The sequence below is a fragment of the Diachasmimorpha longicaudata genome, chromosome 6 (assembly GCF_034640455.1).
Source record: "Diachasmimorpha longicaudata isolate KC_UGA_2023 chromosome 6, iyDiaLong2, whole genome shotgun sequence".
NCBI lineage: Eukaryota > Metazoa > Arthropoda > Insecta > Hymenoptera > Braconidae > Diachasmimorpha > Diachasmimorpha longicaudata.
Window position 1 is genome coordinate 158463 of NC_087230.1, and position 16755 is coordinate 175217.

General features: G+C 37.2%; 1 protein-coding gene across 3 annotated transcripts; it reads left to right on the forward strand.

Moving 5' to 3' along the window:
- The first annotated feature begins 7116 nt into the window (after positions 1–7116).
- Positions 7117–15468, forward strand: LOC135163296 (uncharacterized). 3 transcript variants are annotated; one of them, XM_064122605.1, is made up of 5 exons: positions 7117–7316; positions 7402–7536; positions 8689–10121; positions 10198–13467; positions 13615–15468. In XM_064122605.1, exons 1-4 carry the CDS (start codon positions 7181–7183, stop codon positions 13465–13467), a joined length of 4974 nt encoding a protein of 1657 aa, XP_063978675.1. In that variant the 5' UTR covers positions 7117–7180; the 3' UTR covers positions 13615–15468. The 3 variants fall into 3 exon arrangements, with proteins under 3 accessions (XP_063978675.1, XP_063978674.1, XP_063978676.1); XM_064122604.1 differs by having other exon boundaries at positions 10198–15468; XM_064122606.1 differs by having other exon boundaries at positions 8689–10103; positions 10198–15468.
- Positions 15469–16755: the final 1287 nt, after the last annotated feature.

Below are 16755 nucleotides of genomic sequence, written 5' to 3' on the forward strand. Positions count from 1 at the left end.
TCTCAGATTTCAATTTTGCATAGTAAATTGTATTCTACTTGTTGAGACCTTTCAGTGATACCCATGTTGATGGGATTGATAAAACCTAAGTTATCCGCCATTTTGTAGATGCCGCCATCTTGGATTTTAATTTTATATAGTACATTGTATTCTACTGGTTGAGCACTTTCATTTGATCCCCATATTGATGGGATTGATAAAACCTAAGTTATCCCCCATTTTGTAGTGGCCACCATCTTGGATTCAAATTTTTTATAGTATATTGTATGTTGCTTTTTGAGCTCTTTCATTTGAGACCCATATTGATGGGAATAATAAAACATAAATTCTCCGCCATTTTGTAGCGGCGGCTATCTTGAATTTATAATGATATTGAATGAACATAATTGTATTGTCACCAAAATCCAAAGTGTATACAAAATTTCAGATTAATCGGTTGAAAGGAAGAGGGTGAAATTTGAATTACTAAATTTGACCCAAGAATAAATAATAAAAAAAAAAATGAGCCGTCATGGGACGCCTGGCAGATGTGAAACATCGTGTGTGTACAAGTAATATGCATAAAAGATAATATTATTACAGGAATTAAATATAGCCTAATGAAAAAATGAAGTATTACGAGATTCTTACAGTAACTGGTAACTTTATTTAATCAACATTTATTTACATGATATAAAAATTCGATATTAGTATCAAGTTGCCACAATTTATATATTTTCATCTGTGGCTTCAATAATAGTTATATTCGATTTTTCCTCTGCCGGTATGACTGTGACGATTGGTCGATGATAACTAAAGTACGTTACAAAAGTATTGGATGAAACACCATCAAGATATCTCACAAATCTATTGTTGTTTCATATTTGGTAGTAGATTCTTTTGGATCGTTATTGATTTGCCATTGAAATTCTTTTTGAAGAAATGTCATTAATGGCATTGATTCAGCTCTTGCAAAATTTACACTGAAATATGCAGCTAAAAATAATGGTAGTTTATGTTTATTCGTTTTAAGAATTATTGAACCTGTTTGACTATAAGGAAATAACCTTTCATGTAAAAATGAAATGAGATGATCCATTTTGTTATTAGGTGAAATGTATATATTACAATCATAATTAATTCACGTCCGTCTTGTAGTTTAACATGTGAAGAACACATATTTCCAATAGAGGCAATTGTTTAAAATAGTCTGGTACTATTCGATTAATAAAGTCTTACACAACATTGATAGTATGCCTTGTGTTTAACTGATCAGGGTGACGTCCAGTTTCAATAATAATATTTTGTGATCCTTCGGATGATTGTTGGGAACTGAAATATTTAAAACAATATGATATTGAAATACACAAAAAAAAAAAAAATTTTAAGTGTGGCTTCAATATACTCATGAACTCAAATCTTAGTTAATTATTGCAATATATGACTAAGGATTTGCAAATATAAATTTTATTAATAAATTTTTCTATATTAATTCCTTCATGAATAATAAAAGAATACTTAATTGAAGATAATATTAATATAATTTATATAAATTATTAATATGATTAATATGAATATAATTAATTAAATATAAAAATATAATAATTACATTTATGGAGACTTGAAAAATACGATCTACTTACTGATGACTTGGTAGTATACCATAGTGTAGTTTCACTTTCTTTGCACAAGGTTGATCACTTTGATCTTCTGAGTTATCACTGTCACACATATTTTATTGTCAAAAATTAAAATGAAAAATTAAATAAAACGCAGGTTATGTGTACCGTAGTAAACAACAACGTCGAACTGAGTGAGAAGCCACACCGTACACTCTACTACACAGAATATAGATAGGCATACCATAGTATAGCCTGGCGAATGCTCGCCACGGCAAGTTTCGCCACGCCAACGATTCAGTTTAGGGGTGCGCCTATAGATGTTTCACATCAAAATAAAACAAGCGGGGCGAGCTAAATAAAACCGTTTAAAAAACAGAAATACGCTCGCGCTCGCGGTGCTTGAAATTGTCAATGAGCGAGAGAGAAATATCATTTTCCCCCCCTCTCTCTCACACTTACTATCCGTTATTCACGTGAGGTGACGTAATTTTTTTTTAAAGAAATGGTGAATCATCATTGGAAAAACCCTTTGATATTATTCTCATGAGGTATTTCGATTAATGATCAACCATTGTAACTTTGGCCGGGGAATTAAATATATCAATTCGCGGTCAAGATACGATGTTGAGGGAATAAACGGGTAATTTATGAATTCAATAATTTACTGGGGGAGGGACCTGAAATGATGAAGGGGGGCGGAGGTGAATAATTACTCGGGTGGGATCAGATAGCTAAATACCATATATATTTTAATAAATGATTGGATGTTTAAAGGTAACAGTTCTCATAATATAATTCCAGGCCTTTTCTTAAAAATTAATCAAGGGCGGGGGGGGGGGGGGGGTAAGGCCAGCCAGCGTGCGACACACCGGTAAATAATAATACTCAGGAAAAGATTATAAAGAAAAGAAACAAGAGAAAGGGGGGAAGTTAAATAATCGAAAAGAGGGGAGAAGTTAGGGGAACGATTGAAACATCACTTAAAAAATAGGGGGATTATCATTGCACTTAACAATATTCCTGCACAATTAAACTGATAATTATTACATTTAGTGGCTCACCGTTGGGGGGGGGGAATATCATTACAGGGGTTTCGGGGATATTTGTTGGGGCGGGAAAGGTACTGAAGGGTACTCACGGGAATAACGGCTACTCCAATCCTCCCAAGAAAACACGGGGAACTCCTCCGGCAATTGCTCCACTAGAGCCGTTCCTCCCTGGTCACCACTCCCGGGTCCTCCTCCTCAATCAACTCTCCAAAATCGCTCCAACGATCTCCTCAAATTTTCTCCTCAGAATATTCTCCAAGTATTTTCCAGACAGTCTCTTCCGCACGGGGCAGCTGTATATCGAGTGATGGCTGCTCCATCCTCGTTGTTCTTCTTCCCCGATTATTGGTGATAATCGGGGTCAATCGGGGACACTCGTTATCGGGTGTCTTCGTCCTAGTTGTTCGCTGTTCCGGGATTTCGTTCTCTTCCGGGGTCACGTGGTGAGTAACCTCTGGAGGGGGTTTTCTTCTCTTCTGCAGCGATGGTGTTTCGGCAGGCGTGAGTGTGTAGGGATGGGGGGGGGGCAAGGGGAAGGAATGTTTTGGGAGTGGGAACCAACGATGACAGGTTTGATAACCTCGTCTATTCATTTGCTTATGTTACTTAGATCTAATAAAAGTTATTATTAGGGGGCAGGGGGGGGGGTAACAAAAAAGAGCCTTGTTACACCATTTATAACAAAAAAATTCATATAATATAAATAAAAAAAAAACTTATGAGCCTAGAAAGCTAGGCGATGGAAGTGAAACTACATGGGCACTTGAAATGAAAATACACACCCTAGTCAGCAAGTTATATGGAACCGAAATCTTTCCCCGATGACCGAAGCCACTATTCATTATTCGGGAATTCTCAAGGGTGTTAGGTTAATGAAAAAAACGATACTTGACGTTTTCGCCTCCATTTATAAAAAATCTATTCATTCATTTCCATACTTTCATGTTCAAGAAAAGATACAATTGGTTTGTGATATGAAAAATATGAAATGCAAACTCGTTATTGTAAGTTATGTAAATATCTTGAGAAAATTGCAACTATTGTCGTGCCTGATCTGGTTGTTGAGTCTTTGGGATTATTATTCATTTTTAAATTGAATTTACTTGCTAAAAATTGTACAAGGGGTTGAGCTTCTTCCAAGTCAAAATTTACATTAAAATCACTATTTAAAATCATGGGCATAGTATTCAAATCTTCTGCTAATTCTGCTGCGCCAGAGGGAGTATATGCCAATAATGCTCTATGTATAAATTTTATGATATCGTTAATTCTTTTGTTCGATCCTGCAGCCAAGCCTTAATTGTTCTCTTGTTGATGAGACCACTCAAATGACTGGACTTGTGAATTTTCTTTTTCTTAATGTGTATATTGATGCAATGATCGTCATCAAGATGTCGTGGAAGATGTTTCACCATTATATCCACTTCAACTGGAACATTGATGATCTGTCCATATATTCCATATTGTCCATGTCCATGCCGTAATCGCCGTATTTGCAGGAATGGAATTGCTACACCTTCAATCACATTATTGATAAATCTTGCATCTAGGCATAATCTAATTCGACCGTCTTCTTTTTGGACGATACGCATTGGATTACAGTATTTACTCGTAGAACGTTCAATAACTTTCATGTTAAGCACATGCTCAATTACTTTATCGACTGAGTTACGAAGTGCCAAGGGCACTGGGTACGATTTACGTATGATTGGTGTATTCTCTAATAATTTTATTTTATGTTCATATACGTCAGTGCACCCCGGCTCGTCGGAGTCGGAGAATAGTAACTCATGCCCCCGCACCAAACGATCCACCGGCTCAGACACCTCCAAATCAGCGGCCGCAGATTCAATCGCGAAAGTGTCAGACTCGTCCGACTTGCCCTCTATAGTCATGATAATATAACCTCATCGTTTTCATTATTATTTTCATTATTGGCATTCACCGTTTCACATCTAATGTCAAAAAGATGAAGAGAGTGGACTTTGTTGGACGAATCTGCCTCAAACGACACGCTTCTTCGAGGCAGGGTAATGCCCCGGATCGCCACAGTGCGATTGGCATAATCCAGAACGATTCCATTGCGCATGCACCAATCGCTCCCCAAAAGGAGTTTCTGATTTAAACCCGGAACTATCAATACCGGATGTTCAATTAATATGTCCCCCACCATGTATTAATATCAATACCGGATGTTCAATAGATCATCGATTTTCATTGATATTAATGTCTGATAGCGCACAGCTGTAGATTTCTTGCTAATTGCTTGAGTGATTTGAATGCCGGTCACCGGCAAAAATTTCATAACAGCATTCGCTTTTAATTCTTTATAATATTCTTCCGATATTACGGTAATCTGACTTCCAGTGTCAAGCAAAGCATTTACATCTTCGTCGCAAACTTTCATTTTCAACTGGGGGCATGGCTGTATTGTGATTTTATCATGGCTCTCATTAATTTTTTTGTCAGTACCGTTCCCTTTTATTTCACTTCTAATTTCATCAGTAAAATCAATAAAATTATAGTCAGATGACCTATGGATATTCGAAATAACATTTATATTTTGCGCTAAATAACCGATCAGAGGATTATTCTGTTGACGGGTCATACTTTCGCTCGGATTATTTGTGAGATTCTGGCAGGGGGAAGAAGAGGGGGGAGGGAAACGTGTATCTAGTAACATCACCGGCGTGACTACTTCAATTGTTTTTATTTCCGGCGATCGATATCCCCCATTACCTCTATTTCCAAAATTCCTTCTGTTGTTATTCTGATTATAATTATTGTGATTATTTGCCTGGTGATACATTTCACCATTTCCCGTATGGTAACTGTTATTTGTGTCAGAGTAAAGCCGATTTGAATGTGAATTCTGAGTGCCCCAATAAAATCCCGAAAAAACATCTTCTACTTGAATTTGGCTTGCTACTCTCGCATGCGGATTGTCGATCTTGAATTTGTTTTGCGCAATATCCAATTGTGCGAGTCCTTGAGCCACAAATTTTGTGTCTGAATAATTCACCGTGGCCATTGCTACTTGTATTGGCGGCGGCATTTGCTGAACGATGGAAAAGCCAATCTTGTAATCAGACAGAGCAGGCTCAAAAAATTTCGCTTTATATAATTGAGTATAAAAATATTCCTGCATTGTGCCATCATATTTTTGATAACGACGATTTAACCATTGATTTTTATAAGCTACTCTAGCCGGAATTGAATAGAACTGTTCCAGAAATTTCAATTCAAACTCAACGAATGTATTTATTTCATGTTTGTTGGTTTGATACCATGTTTTAATTTGTCCTGATAATAGGTTTTCCAATCAAATTAATTTAAAATCATCACGAATATTCTTCAATCTAAAATAGTCCTTAATTTCTTGTACGGATTCCTTGGGATTAGATCTAACGTTGAATTGAGGTGCTTTTGGATTTACTTGTAAATTCGAGAGTTGTTCAGTTAAACCTCGGATAATTTGATCACTTACGTTCTCGTATTGTACATTATTACCCTGAGATGTCCGATTCGCGGCTTGGGCGTGACGTAATGATTGTTCCGCTGCTTCTTTTTGTCTTCGAAGCTGTTCACATTCAGCGTAAAACTCCTCTGCTTGCCTTCGTCTCGTTTGCGCATCTTCTTTAGCCTTTTGCGGCTTAACTTGTTCTTCAGCCAACGCTTTTTTTAATTGTTCCAATTGTTTTTCTAACTCCATCTTTCTGGGGTTATTAACAGAATTAGTTGCTTGATCGAGAATAGATTTGCGTATTAAATTCAATTTCTTTTTGTTTGAATGCCCGAGTGGACTCACAAGCGTGGCTTGTTTATTTGAACGTGTGACTCTATGATTTGTCTCGTTGGACATGAACGAATTCTTATTTCAAAGGTGAGAGTATTCTGCCATACAGTTGGGCGCCAATTGTACTATTTTTTATTATTCGTACTTTCAATCACATAGAACACAAGGTATACTTAACATATATATATATATATATATATATACATGCAAAGTATTTTTTGAGGACAATTCTGATCGAATAAGGTATTGTTTGAGGACATGTGGCTGTTTTAGGGACAGTCCTGAGAATTTTTTACATGAATCGTAGATTTCAGGGACTGACCTCAAAATAGACATAATCAAATGAATGTGGATTTTGAGGACTTCGACGACATACTATAACAAATGGGGACACTGTCCTCAGAATAATTTTCGAAAATGCGTACACTTTGAGGACATTATTCTTCGTTCACATTTTATTCGAGAACTTCATTTTAAAAACCTTGGCTGCAGCCAAGTGCAACATTATCATTGCCATAATCCTCTAGTACATATAACAACTACCATCAAGTTCCTTTTTACTCTTCATTTATCCCCCAAAATCCCAATCCAACGATATTTCCGGGAATTTTAATTCGAGGTATTTCCGGGAATCCCCATCCAACGGCAAAAAACATAACCTCGCAATTGCAGACAGCAACTCGTCCATATCCACTGAATTTCAGGCAATTCAAAAGTGAATTAATGAGATTACAATGTCGGGATTAGTGCTATTTACGGATAATATATTTTACATTACCAAAATTAACGATATCTCCTTGAAGGGGAAGACATGTTCGGTGAAATATCGAGATAAAAAAAAGTACGCGGCTCGTGTGCTAGCAATTTCCAGTAAGTACTTTTGAAACATTTTGAATTTGATTTCATAGCTCCTTCAATTTATCTAAAATTTCGCAAATCTGATGATGTATTACAGATGATGACACAGTTTTGGAGAACCTTAAATTGAATTTCGAGGGAAAAATTCAGAAAGTGAAGGAAATCTGGAAGTGCGTAAATCTAATGGAAAACACATACGTGAAAGCTTGTAAAGAAATCACGAACACTAAAGGTACGTTCCAATTTCAGAAAATTTCAGAGAAAGTCAAGCCCTGTAATGATGGCAGAAATTGTAAACAATTTTCGATCGAAGGAGAGCCAGCCGATAACTTATTGAGAATGAAATATCCCATCTAGCCTGTAATGTATTATTGAAGAGCGATTCCATGTTTCCAAGCAATTTTCTCGTTTTTCTCAGAGTTCTGCATTACAACTACCTGTAATGACCCGAAAAAAGTAATCATTCATGCGAATTATCATAATTCAATGAGCTACAATTTCATCACTATTCAATCAATCTCATGCGCTATTAAGAATGTTTTCGAGAATCATACTCGTATATATATATTGATGGAAAGCATCGTTTGAGGACAATTCTGATAAAATAATGTATTATTTGGGGACATGGGGCTGTTTTAGGGACAGGGATTTTTTCATAATTCGATGACTTACAAAGCTGCATTACCATTCAATCATTCTTTTCCGTTATTGATAATGTTTTCGAAAATCCAAAAACTGTATTCAGAATGCAAGGATACTCGTTAGGTAATAATGACATCGAGTCGGTTCTCGGTAATTATCTCAATCATTTGTCAAAAATATATACATATAAAGTAGCGTTTGAGGACAATTCAGATGAAATAATGTATAGTTCGGAGACATGTGGCTGTTTCAGGGAATGTCCTCAAAGTTTTTTATACAAATCGTAGGTTTCCGGGTCGGATCTCAAAATATATATAATTAGGTTAATGCGGATTATGACGACTTGGACTAATCCCGGACACTGACCCCGAACTAATTTTCAATTAATTCGATGAATTACACAATTTCATACTTATTTAATCATTGTTTTGCATTATCAATAACGTTTTCAAAAATCGATAGTTTATCAAAAATGTGAATTGAACGTGAAAACTGCCTACAAGTCTGTGCTACATTCTTACGCGGTAAATCGCTCGGTTCTCCCTCTTTCAAAAGTGATAAATTACTGCTCAATCTACCGTGGATTTTATAATGAGTCTGAAATTCAACTTGTTATCTAATTTGACTTGTCTGATTAACGAGATTCTAATCATCCCATCCCTTTGAGCAGTAGATAATTTGATCTTTGATAATTTTTTCATGCACACCACCTCGATCATCATTAGATGTTTCTTATTTTCAGATGACACTGTCTTATTTGTGGATAAAACGATTTTGTCTGAAAACTACGAGAGTGTATGCACTCAAGCATTTCTCTCGAGTGTTTTTGAAGGAGTAGATGATTTTTTCGCTAAATCATCACATTTTCTGAAACTGACAAAGATTCAATCGAACAACGAGCAGAATGATAATGCATCGAAGCCGAAGAGTCAAAAAAGAAAAAATTCACCAACAAGTAGAGAACTCAAGATGAACACCAAGCGTCTCAAAGACGATCATCGATCCAGTATTGTGAATTCCGAAGAAGGAGTCCCACACAACCTGATGGATTGGAGTAACAAGTCAAAGCCGAAGATCGCCCGAAAAAGAAAAAAATCACCAAAAAGTGGAGAATTCGATATGAACGCTAAACGTACCAAAGATGATCAGGGATTTAATTCTGTACATCACAAAGAAGAAGCCCCATACAACTTGATGGGTTGTAGTGTAAAATTGAATTCACGAGTGTCACAGTCTCAATGCAGTATTGAGGAAATACCACCACGGCTGGAAGACGAAATATTGGATAATACATGCGCAGTGGATTTGTGTTCAGAAATCAAACAATTGAATTCCAAGAACTGTAGGAGACGTTTAAATTTTTCTGGACCAGCATTTGATCCATCAAACCAGGAGACGAGGAATGAAGAGAAATTGACAATGTCACAAGCAGGCTCTTCACATCCTGAGCAAACATCTCCTATTGCAGTTCCACTCAAAATTTTCTGTGGAGACCAGACTGAAAACTTGGAGCAAAAAAAGCAAATTTCAGGCATTCAAGAAACACTTTCTACTGCTGTCTTATCCGAAAGTCATTCTGTTGGCTTTAACAATCATTCCAAGCCAGTACAACAGTCGTCAGGTACTAGCACAATGCCATTTATGACGAACGAGAATCAGAAAAGCTGCAGAAAACGATTGGATTTTAATGGACAGTATTGTGGTGCATCAACTGTCATTCAATTACCTCTTGATGTAACTGCTGAGGGTAGTGAATTAGGAAGATCAAAGTGTGATGAAAAACTTCAAATTACTAAAGTACAAGTTTCAGCCTCAGATAACGTATCTCCTGTCACAATTCTACCCAACAGTTCCTCTAAAAATCCGATTGATGACACTGCTCTGGAAGAGCGAACTTCACCTGTTGAGAAAGAAACTTCTGCGGATGTTGTACTTCAGGATTCTTCCTATGGACGCTGCACTGATTTGGAGCTGGCGGAGTCAGTAGACAAAAGTCAGCATATCCTCAGCGAGACATTCACTGTTGAATTGAATGATGCGGCTCGCTCTGATGCAGTGGAATTGAACCCCGATAATTTTCAAGCTGGCGCAGGTCTTCCAGAAATTATTTCTAATCACAGTACTAGCCATGAGCCCAATAGCACTCTCGAGTCAGATGTAAGTGTAGAGAAAAATGTAAGTAGCATCTGTCACTCATTGTCAGAACTTTTTAAACAGAATTTTGAAAATGACTGGTTTTTCTATTTCCCAGGTAAAAATTAATTCTAAGATAAAATTGGAAGCGACTACAGAGCATTCCGTCGATGATACGAACGATCGCACCAGTCAACCAGTTAGAATGAGTCTGAGTGATTTTTCATATCAAGTGGGGAATCATGATGATAAATTAATCGAGAAGAATGAAGAGACGACAATCGTTGCAGAATTGGACCTAGATGAAAACAAGACGAAATTACTGGAAAATTTACGAGATCCATCCAGAGTAGGAAATATACCGGGAAAGGAAAAAGAAGATGTCTGTAAGCCAGTTGATGCGAACGATTGTACCAGTTTGCGAGGGGGAACCAGTCCAACTGATTTTCCGTCTCAAGTGGGAAACCACGATGAAAAATTCATTGAAGAGAATGAAGATACGACGATCATTCCAGACTCAGACTGCGATGAAAACGATACTGAGTTGCTGAAAAATCTGCGAGTCCCATTCATAGCAGAAAATCTATCGGTAAAGAAGGAAAAAGATGTTTATGAGCCACTTGACCATAATTTCAACGAAAAAACCTCGACAATACCTGCAAGAAACAGCACTTTTGATGAGCTACTCTGTAAGAAATTTGTGGCACAGAATGTAACTGTCACGGAATCGTTTCTTGAAGATTTACTCCATGATTATGGGCCTCAGTCAGCTCCTAGTGAAGTGGAAGATTGTGGAGGAGTAGTAACTGAACAATCAAGGAACAACGTCGAAGTTGACAGTATGAGGGTCGATGGAAATATTCCGAAATATCACAACAGTAATAAAACACCTTGCGGTTCGCTGAAAAAATCAGTGAAAACAAAAGGTGTGCCAAAGCTCACCCAGATTGAGGTTGTTGAGCGTCCGTATTACATATTCAGAAAAACAGAGCAATGTGTACAGGGTAATCGTCGCGAAGAATGTTCCAGGGCTCATCATCGTGAAATACCTGATGAAAGTGTTAATAATGGTCAAAATGACGACAATCCTGGAGTGTTTGGTAGGCCCCGATTCCATTCCACCATGTGCGATTCAAGAGATGAAGCCACTGAAACAATACATTCTCGAGATGAAGAAATTACCGAAGATGGCGATGAAGAAATTTCTGAAGATGGCGATAGTTCCGATAATTACAATCCAGAAGAAGACAACAATCAAGAACCAGATTCAGATGAATACACGACAGAGGAAGAACTAGAAAAAGAATCCCACCCTCCTGAGCCACTCAATATAACACATCAAGGGAATCCACCTATCTCTGCTCCAGATGATAGAGACTTGCACGTAGATGTGTCATCGTCTGGGACAAAAAAACATTTTTGTCTCTACTGCCATAAATTCCAAACGAAATTGGCAAGACACTTGACTTTGGTTCATGCAGATCAGGAGGATGTGAAAAAATTTATGGTCTTACCACCAGGAACACGAGAACGACAGGAAATTATCTCTGTTATCAGAAAAAATGGTGATTTCGTATTTAATTCTGACAGACGCTTCAACGATGGCTCCTTGATCGTTTGTAGACGACCAACCCCAAAGATGAGAAAGACGGCAGAAGATTTCACCGTTTGTGCTAACTGCAAGGGTCAGTACTCAAAATCTGTTGTACGACATCATTTTCGTGAGTGTGCTAAACATGATGGGAAGAATCAGCGGATTGTATTGGTAAAGGGAAAGAAAATTGCTGCTCGAGTGCACTCCCGAGCGAGCGTCGATGTTCGAAACAAAATTTTTCCATATTTGAGAGAAGATGAGGTCGTTAAGAGTATACGATACGATGAACTGGTTACCTTGTATGCGAATAAAATGTGCGAGAAGCATGGAACTCATCAGCATCTTTTCCAGATGATTCGAGCTAAATTGCGTCTTTTGGGTCGATTTCTCATTGCAATACGAAAGATTGAGAACCGTATTGAAAATTTCAGTGACGTTTATCAACCAAGATTTTATGATGCAGCTGTGGACGCTGTTCGAGTGGTAGCAAAATTTGACCCTGAGAAGAAAATCTTCGACGCTCCAGCAGTTGCTGCAGGATATGGCACACTTTTAAAGAAGGTCGGTGAGATTCTACGCTCTGAATGTATAAAAAAAGAGCGGGTGGACGAGCAAAAACGACTTGAAGATTTTTTGAAATTGCTTGAGGAGGATTACGGTACGAGCATTAACCGTGCAGTAACCGAAACACAAACGCAAAACAATCGCAGAAAAGAAGTGATACTCCCGACTACGGATGATATCAAGAAGCTGTTTGCTTATGTAACAACAGAGCGCAAAGCGCATTTCGAGCAACTTTCGAAGAAATTTTCGTACACTAGCTGGGAAGACCTTTCGAAAATGACGCTGCTGTCGCTCCAAATTTTCAATCGTCGTCGATCGGGAGAAGTCGAGCGATTGTATCTTGAGGACTTCAAAAGTTATCGTGGTCTCGATTATGCTAAAGACAGAGGAACATACAATGGTCTAAGTGAGGAAGGGAAAAAGTTGGCCAGGAAGTACGTGAGGTTTGAGATCCGGGGTAAACTCAATCGAGGCGTTCCGGTGTTACTTGATTCTGATATGTTGGACTGCTTGAACCTCTTGATTGCCCACAGAAAGGATGCAAGAGTTCCAGAGAGCAATTCATATTTATTTGGATTGCCTTCGACCGATAAAGATCGCCATCGTCATCTTCAGGCATGTGATTTAATGCGTGAGTATTCTGTGAAATGTGGAGCCCAAATGCCCGAGACACTGCGTGGAACGACATTGAGGAAACATATCGCAACAAGATGCATTAACTTGAACTTGACAGACGGTCAGGTGGCAGATTTGGCAAATTTCATGGGCCATGCTGAAAAGATCCATAAGGATATTTATAGGCAACCTGTTCTAGAAACCGACATCGTCAAAATCTCGAAAATATTGAATGCAGCACAAGGTCTAGATATCTCGGATAATGAGTCAGATGACGAAGTTGAAAATGAGCACAGTATCCCACGTAGAACATATAATCGAAGGAGTGATCACACAGAAGGGGATTACGCCGATGAATCGAATTCTTTCGGGGGCAGAACAGATGGGAATTCATATGAGGTGAACACACGTACTTCGAGAGCAAAACATCAATGGTCTAGTGAGGAAAAGAACACTGTTTTGTCAGCCTTCGCAAACCAATTAGAAGCTGGAAAAGTTCCATCCGGGAAAGATATGCAGCAGTTTATTGATTCGAATATTTGTATGAGAGGACGAACCGTCCCACAACTCAGGACATGGCTGCATACCCAAAAGAAGAAAATCTCTAAGACTTAAGTATGTTCAGTAGTAATTTTTCCTTTTTGAAAATAGTTCTCGATCTTATTGCTCATTTTTTGACAAGATATCTTGTTTTATTCTATATTCCTATGCGTACAAAAATTTATTCTGACTCCCATAACAAAAAATGAAGAAAATTTCCAGGTAAACTATTTTCTTCATTTTATATCATCCATGGTTGACTCGAAATGGTACCGAGCCCAGGGTCATGAAAGTGATTGCAAAAACTAGAAGATATCAGCGAGAAAAATACGGAAATCATAACTACTCATTAGCGAAAAGCTTCAATCTCATTCTTTAAAGAATGTCCTCAAAACAAACATATAACCAGTATCCCCATATCCTCCAGACCATGGATCGTCGAGTCCCCGAACCCACCAGAATACATTAATTTTCCTCATAGTACCCTTTAAACTATTTCAGTCAGGTATGCAGCTATATACAACTCAGAAGTATATAATAGTCTAGTTATTCTCATATGATCTCACCTCAATGTGATAATTGGCTTCGTGATAACCACTGATTATAATTCGTATATGGTGAGCCCGAGGACAACTTTTATGCTTTTAGTTTTCATTTTTTACTACGCTTAATATATGTTTATGTTGACATTCGTTCATTAAGTAAGAAAATACTCCTTCATTTCATATTTGTACGAAAATTATGTTCGTATTCACCAGATAAAATAAATAGAAATTTCACGCAAATCACAGTATTTTTCATTTTATATCTTGTTTGATCGATACGCAATATGTAACACCCGAAGGCCATGGTCATGAAATTAATTGCAAAAATTCAAGTAATGCATGTTAAAATGATAATCAAATTATGAAATAAATTTTTTTCAAGTTTCCAATTTTACTCTATAAAAATCATAATTATAGAATAATTAAATGATATCGAAAAACTTTCAAAAGTTTGTAATCTGTCCTCATAATAGACATAAAGAAGGCGTCCTCATACTAATCATTGCATGTATTTCCTGGTCCTCAAAGCCACCGTAACATGCTCAATATCTTCATAGTAACTACTAGATCATGATTAGCAGAAGGAGGGGAATATACTACGTTAGTATCGCTGTTGAAGATCATTTCGAAAATGAGAATGGCATAGATGCATTTGCATTGGATTCTTTTGATGATGCATTAAATATCTGCATTTGACGATTGTGATTTTGTGCTCAACGATAGTCTAAAAAAGGACCTGCAGGAGATGACCTTTGACAACTAGAAAACGCTCTATGGTCGCCTAAAATATAATGATTTTGCATCATATTTTTTAATTCACCAATTCAGCATTCATCCGAGCAGTACCTGTGCCAAATTAAATATATTGAATCGTACGCACTCCGTGTGAAAGTGGTATGGTCCCGTAGTTAAATATACCATGAGAAAATCGATAATAATAACTCTCTTATCAAAAAGTTAACGACTATGATTCCCTGATAACAAAAAAAGTGATGTATGCACATTCAAATTTCTCGTATTACCTCTCATCGTTATTCATATATGTCTGTCGTACCTTTAGTGCGATGTAATACTTTATCGCAGAGAATTTTTTTAACTGTCTTCGAATCAGTCAATCGATACAAATTGGAAGTCTCCATACTCATAATTAAATAGATGTCCTCATAGTACTCGAATCGTGATTTATACGTCCCCATAGTACCCGTCCAACTGTTTCGCTCTGGTGTCCTCATAGTTGGCATTATTATTATTTGTCCCATGCTTTACATATAATGATTGTTCATAAATAAAGATCAAGGAAATCAATGAAAACTGCTGATTATTATCTATAAAAATCATAATTATAGAATAATTAAATGATATCGAAAAACTTTCAAAAGTTTGTAATCTGTCCTCATAATAGACAGAAAGAAGGCGTCCTCATACTAATCATTGCATGTATTTCCTGGTCCTCAAAGCCACCGTAACATGGTCAATATCTTCATAGTAACTACTAGATCATGATTAGCAGAAGGAGGGGAATATACTACGTTAGTATCGCTGTTGAAGATCATTTCCATAATGAGAATGGCATAGATGCATTTGACGATTGTGATTTTGTGCGCAACGATAGTCTAAAAAAGGACCTGCAGGAGATGACCTTTGACAACTAGAAAACGCTCTATGGTCGCCTGAAATTTAATGATTTTGCATCATATTTTTTAATTCACCAATTCAGCATTCATCCGAGCAGTACCTGTGCCAAATTAAATATATTGAATCGTACGCACTCCGTGTGAAAGTGGTATGGTCCCGTAGTTAAATATACCATGAGAAAATCGATAATAATAACTCTCTTATCAAAAAGTTAACGACCACGATTCCCTGATAACAAAAAAAGTGATGTATGCACATTCAAATTTCTCGTATTACCTCTCATCGTTATTCATATATGTCTGTCGTACCTTTAGTGCGATGTAATACTTTATCGCAGAGAATGTTTTTAACTGTCTTCGAATCAGTCAATCGATACAAATTGGAAGTCTCCATACTCATAATTAAATAGATGTCCTCATAGTACTCGAATCGTGATTTATACGTCCCCATAGTAGCCGTCCAACTGTTTCGCTCTGGTGTCCTCATAGTTGGCATTATTATTATTTGTCCCATACTTTACATATAATGATTTTTCATAAATAAAATTCAAGGAAATCAATGAAAACTGCTGATTATTAGTAAACATGGCATATAATGATTATTTGGCTCGATTTAGCGAACATATAAGGAGTGTCCTCAAAACCACCATTACACATATATATATATATATATATATACATATACATATATATATACACATATATATATGTGTGTAAAGGATACTTTGAGGACATATTCGTCAGTGTAAGGTATAGTTAGAGGACTTGTGGCTGTTTCGGGGACAGTCCCCGAAGTTTTTTCAATGTAAGGGATACTTTGAGGACTGTCCTCGACATATACACAGTATGTCGATGGGTGACTTCGAGGACTCGGGAACGTACCGAAACCTATGGGGGGAGTGTCCCTGAAGTTTTATACATCTAACGGGTACTTCGGGAACATGGTGGTCATATGTTTCCCTACGAACCTGAGTCCTCGAATTCACCGATAGGCTCACTGGATATTTAGCTGGTCGTTGGATTCCCCAGTAATTCTGGAATCATTTTTCAATGCTCATCGGAGAAACGGATTTATTTTGTGATCCCAGATTTATAGATAAGTGTGTAATTGGAACGATAATTCAAATGATGAGGTAACATCTACAGCGGTTTGGATGATATGTACCAGGAAGTAGAAGTCCACG

Excerpts from the sequence above, each read along its gene's own strand:
- LOC135163296 (XM_064122604.1), top strand. The coding sequence starts at position 7,181 with ATGTCGGGATTAGTGCTATTTACGGATAATATATTTTACATTACCAAA. Across the intron at positions 7,537-8,688 it reads AGAAATCACGAACACTAAAG|ATGACACTGTCTTATTTGTG; the intron begins GTACGTTCCAAT and ends TCTTATTTTCAG. Across the intron at positions 10,122-10,197 it reads ATGTAAGTGTAGAGAAAAAT|GTAAAAATTAATTCTAAGAT; the intron begins GTAAGTAGCATC and ends TCTATTTCCCAG.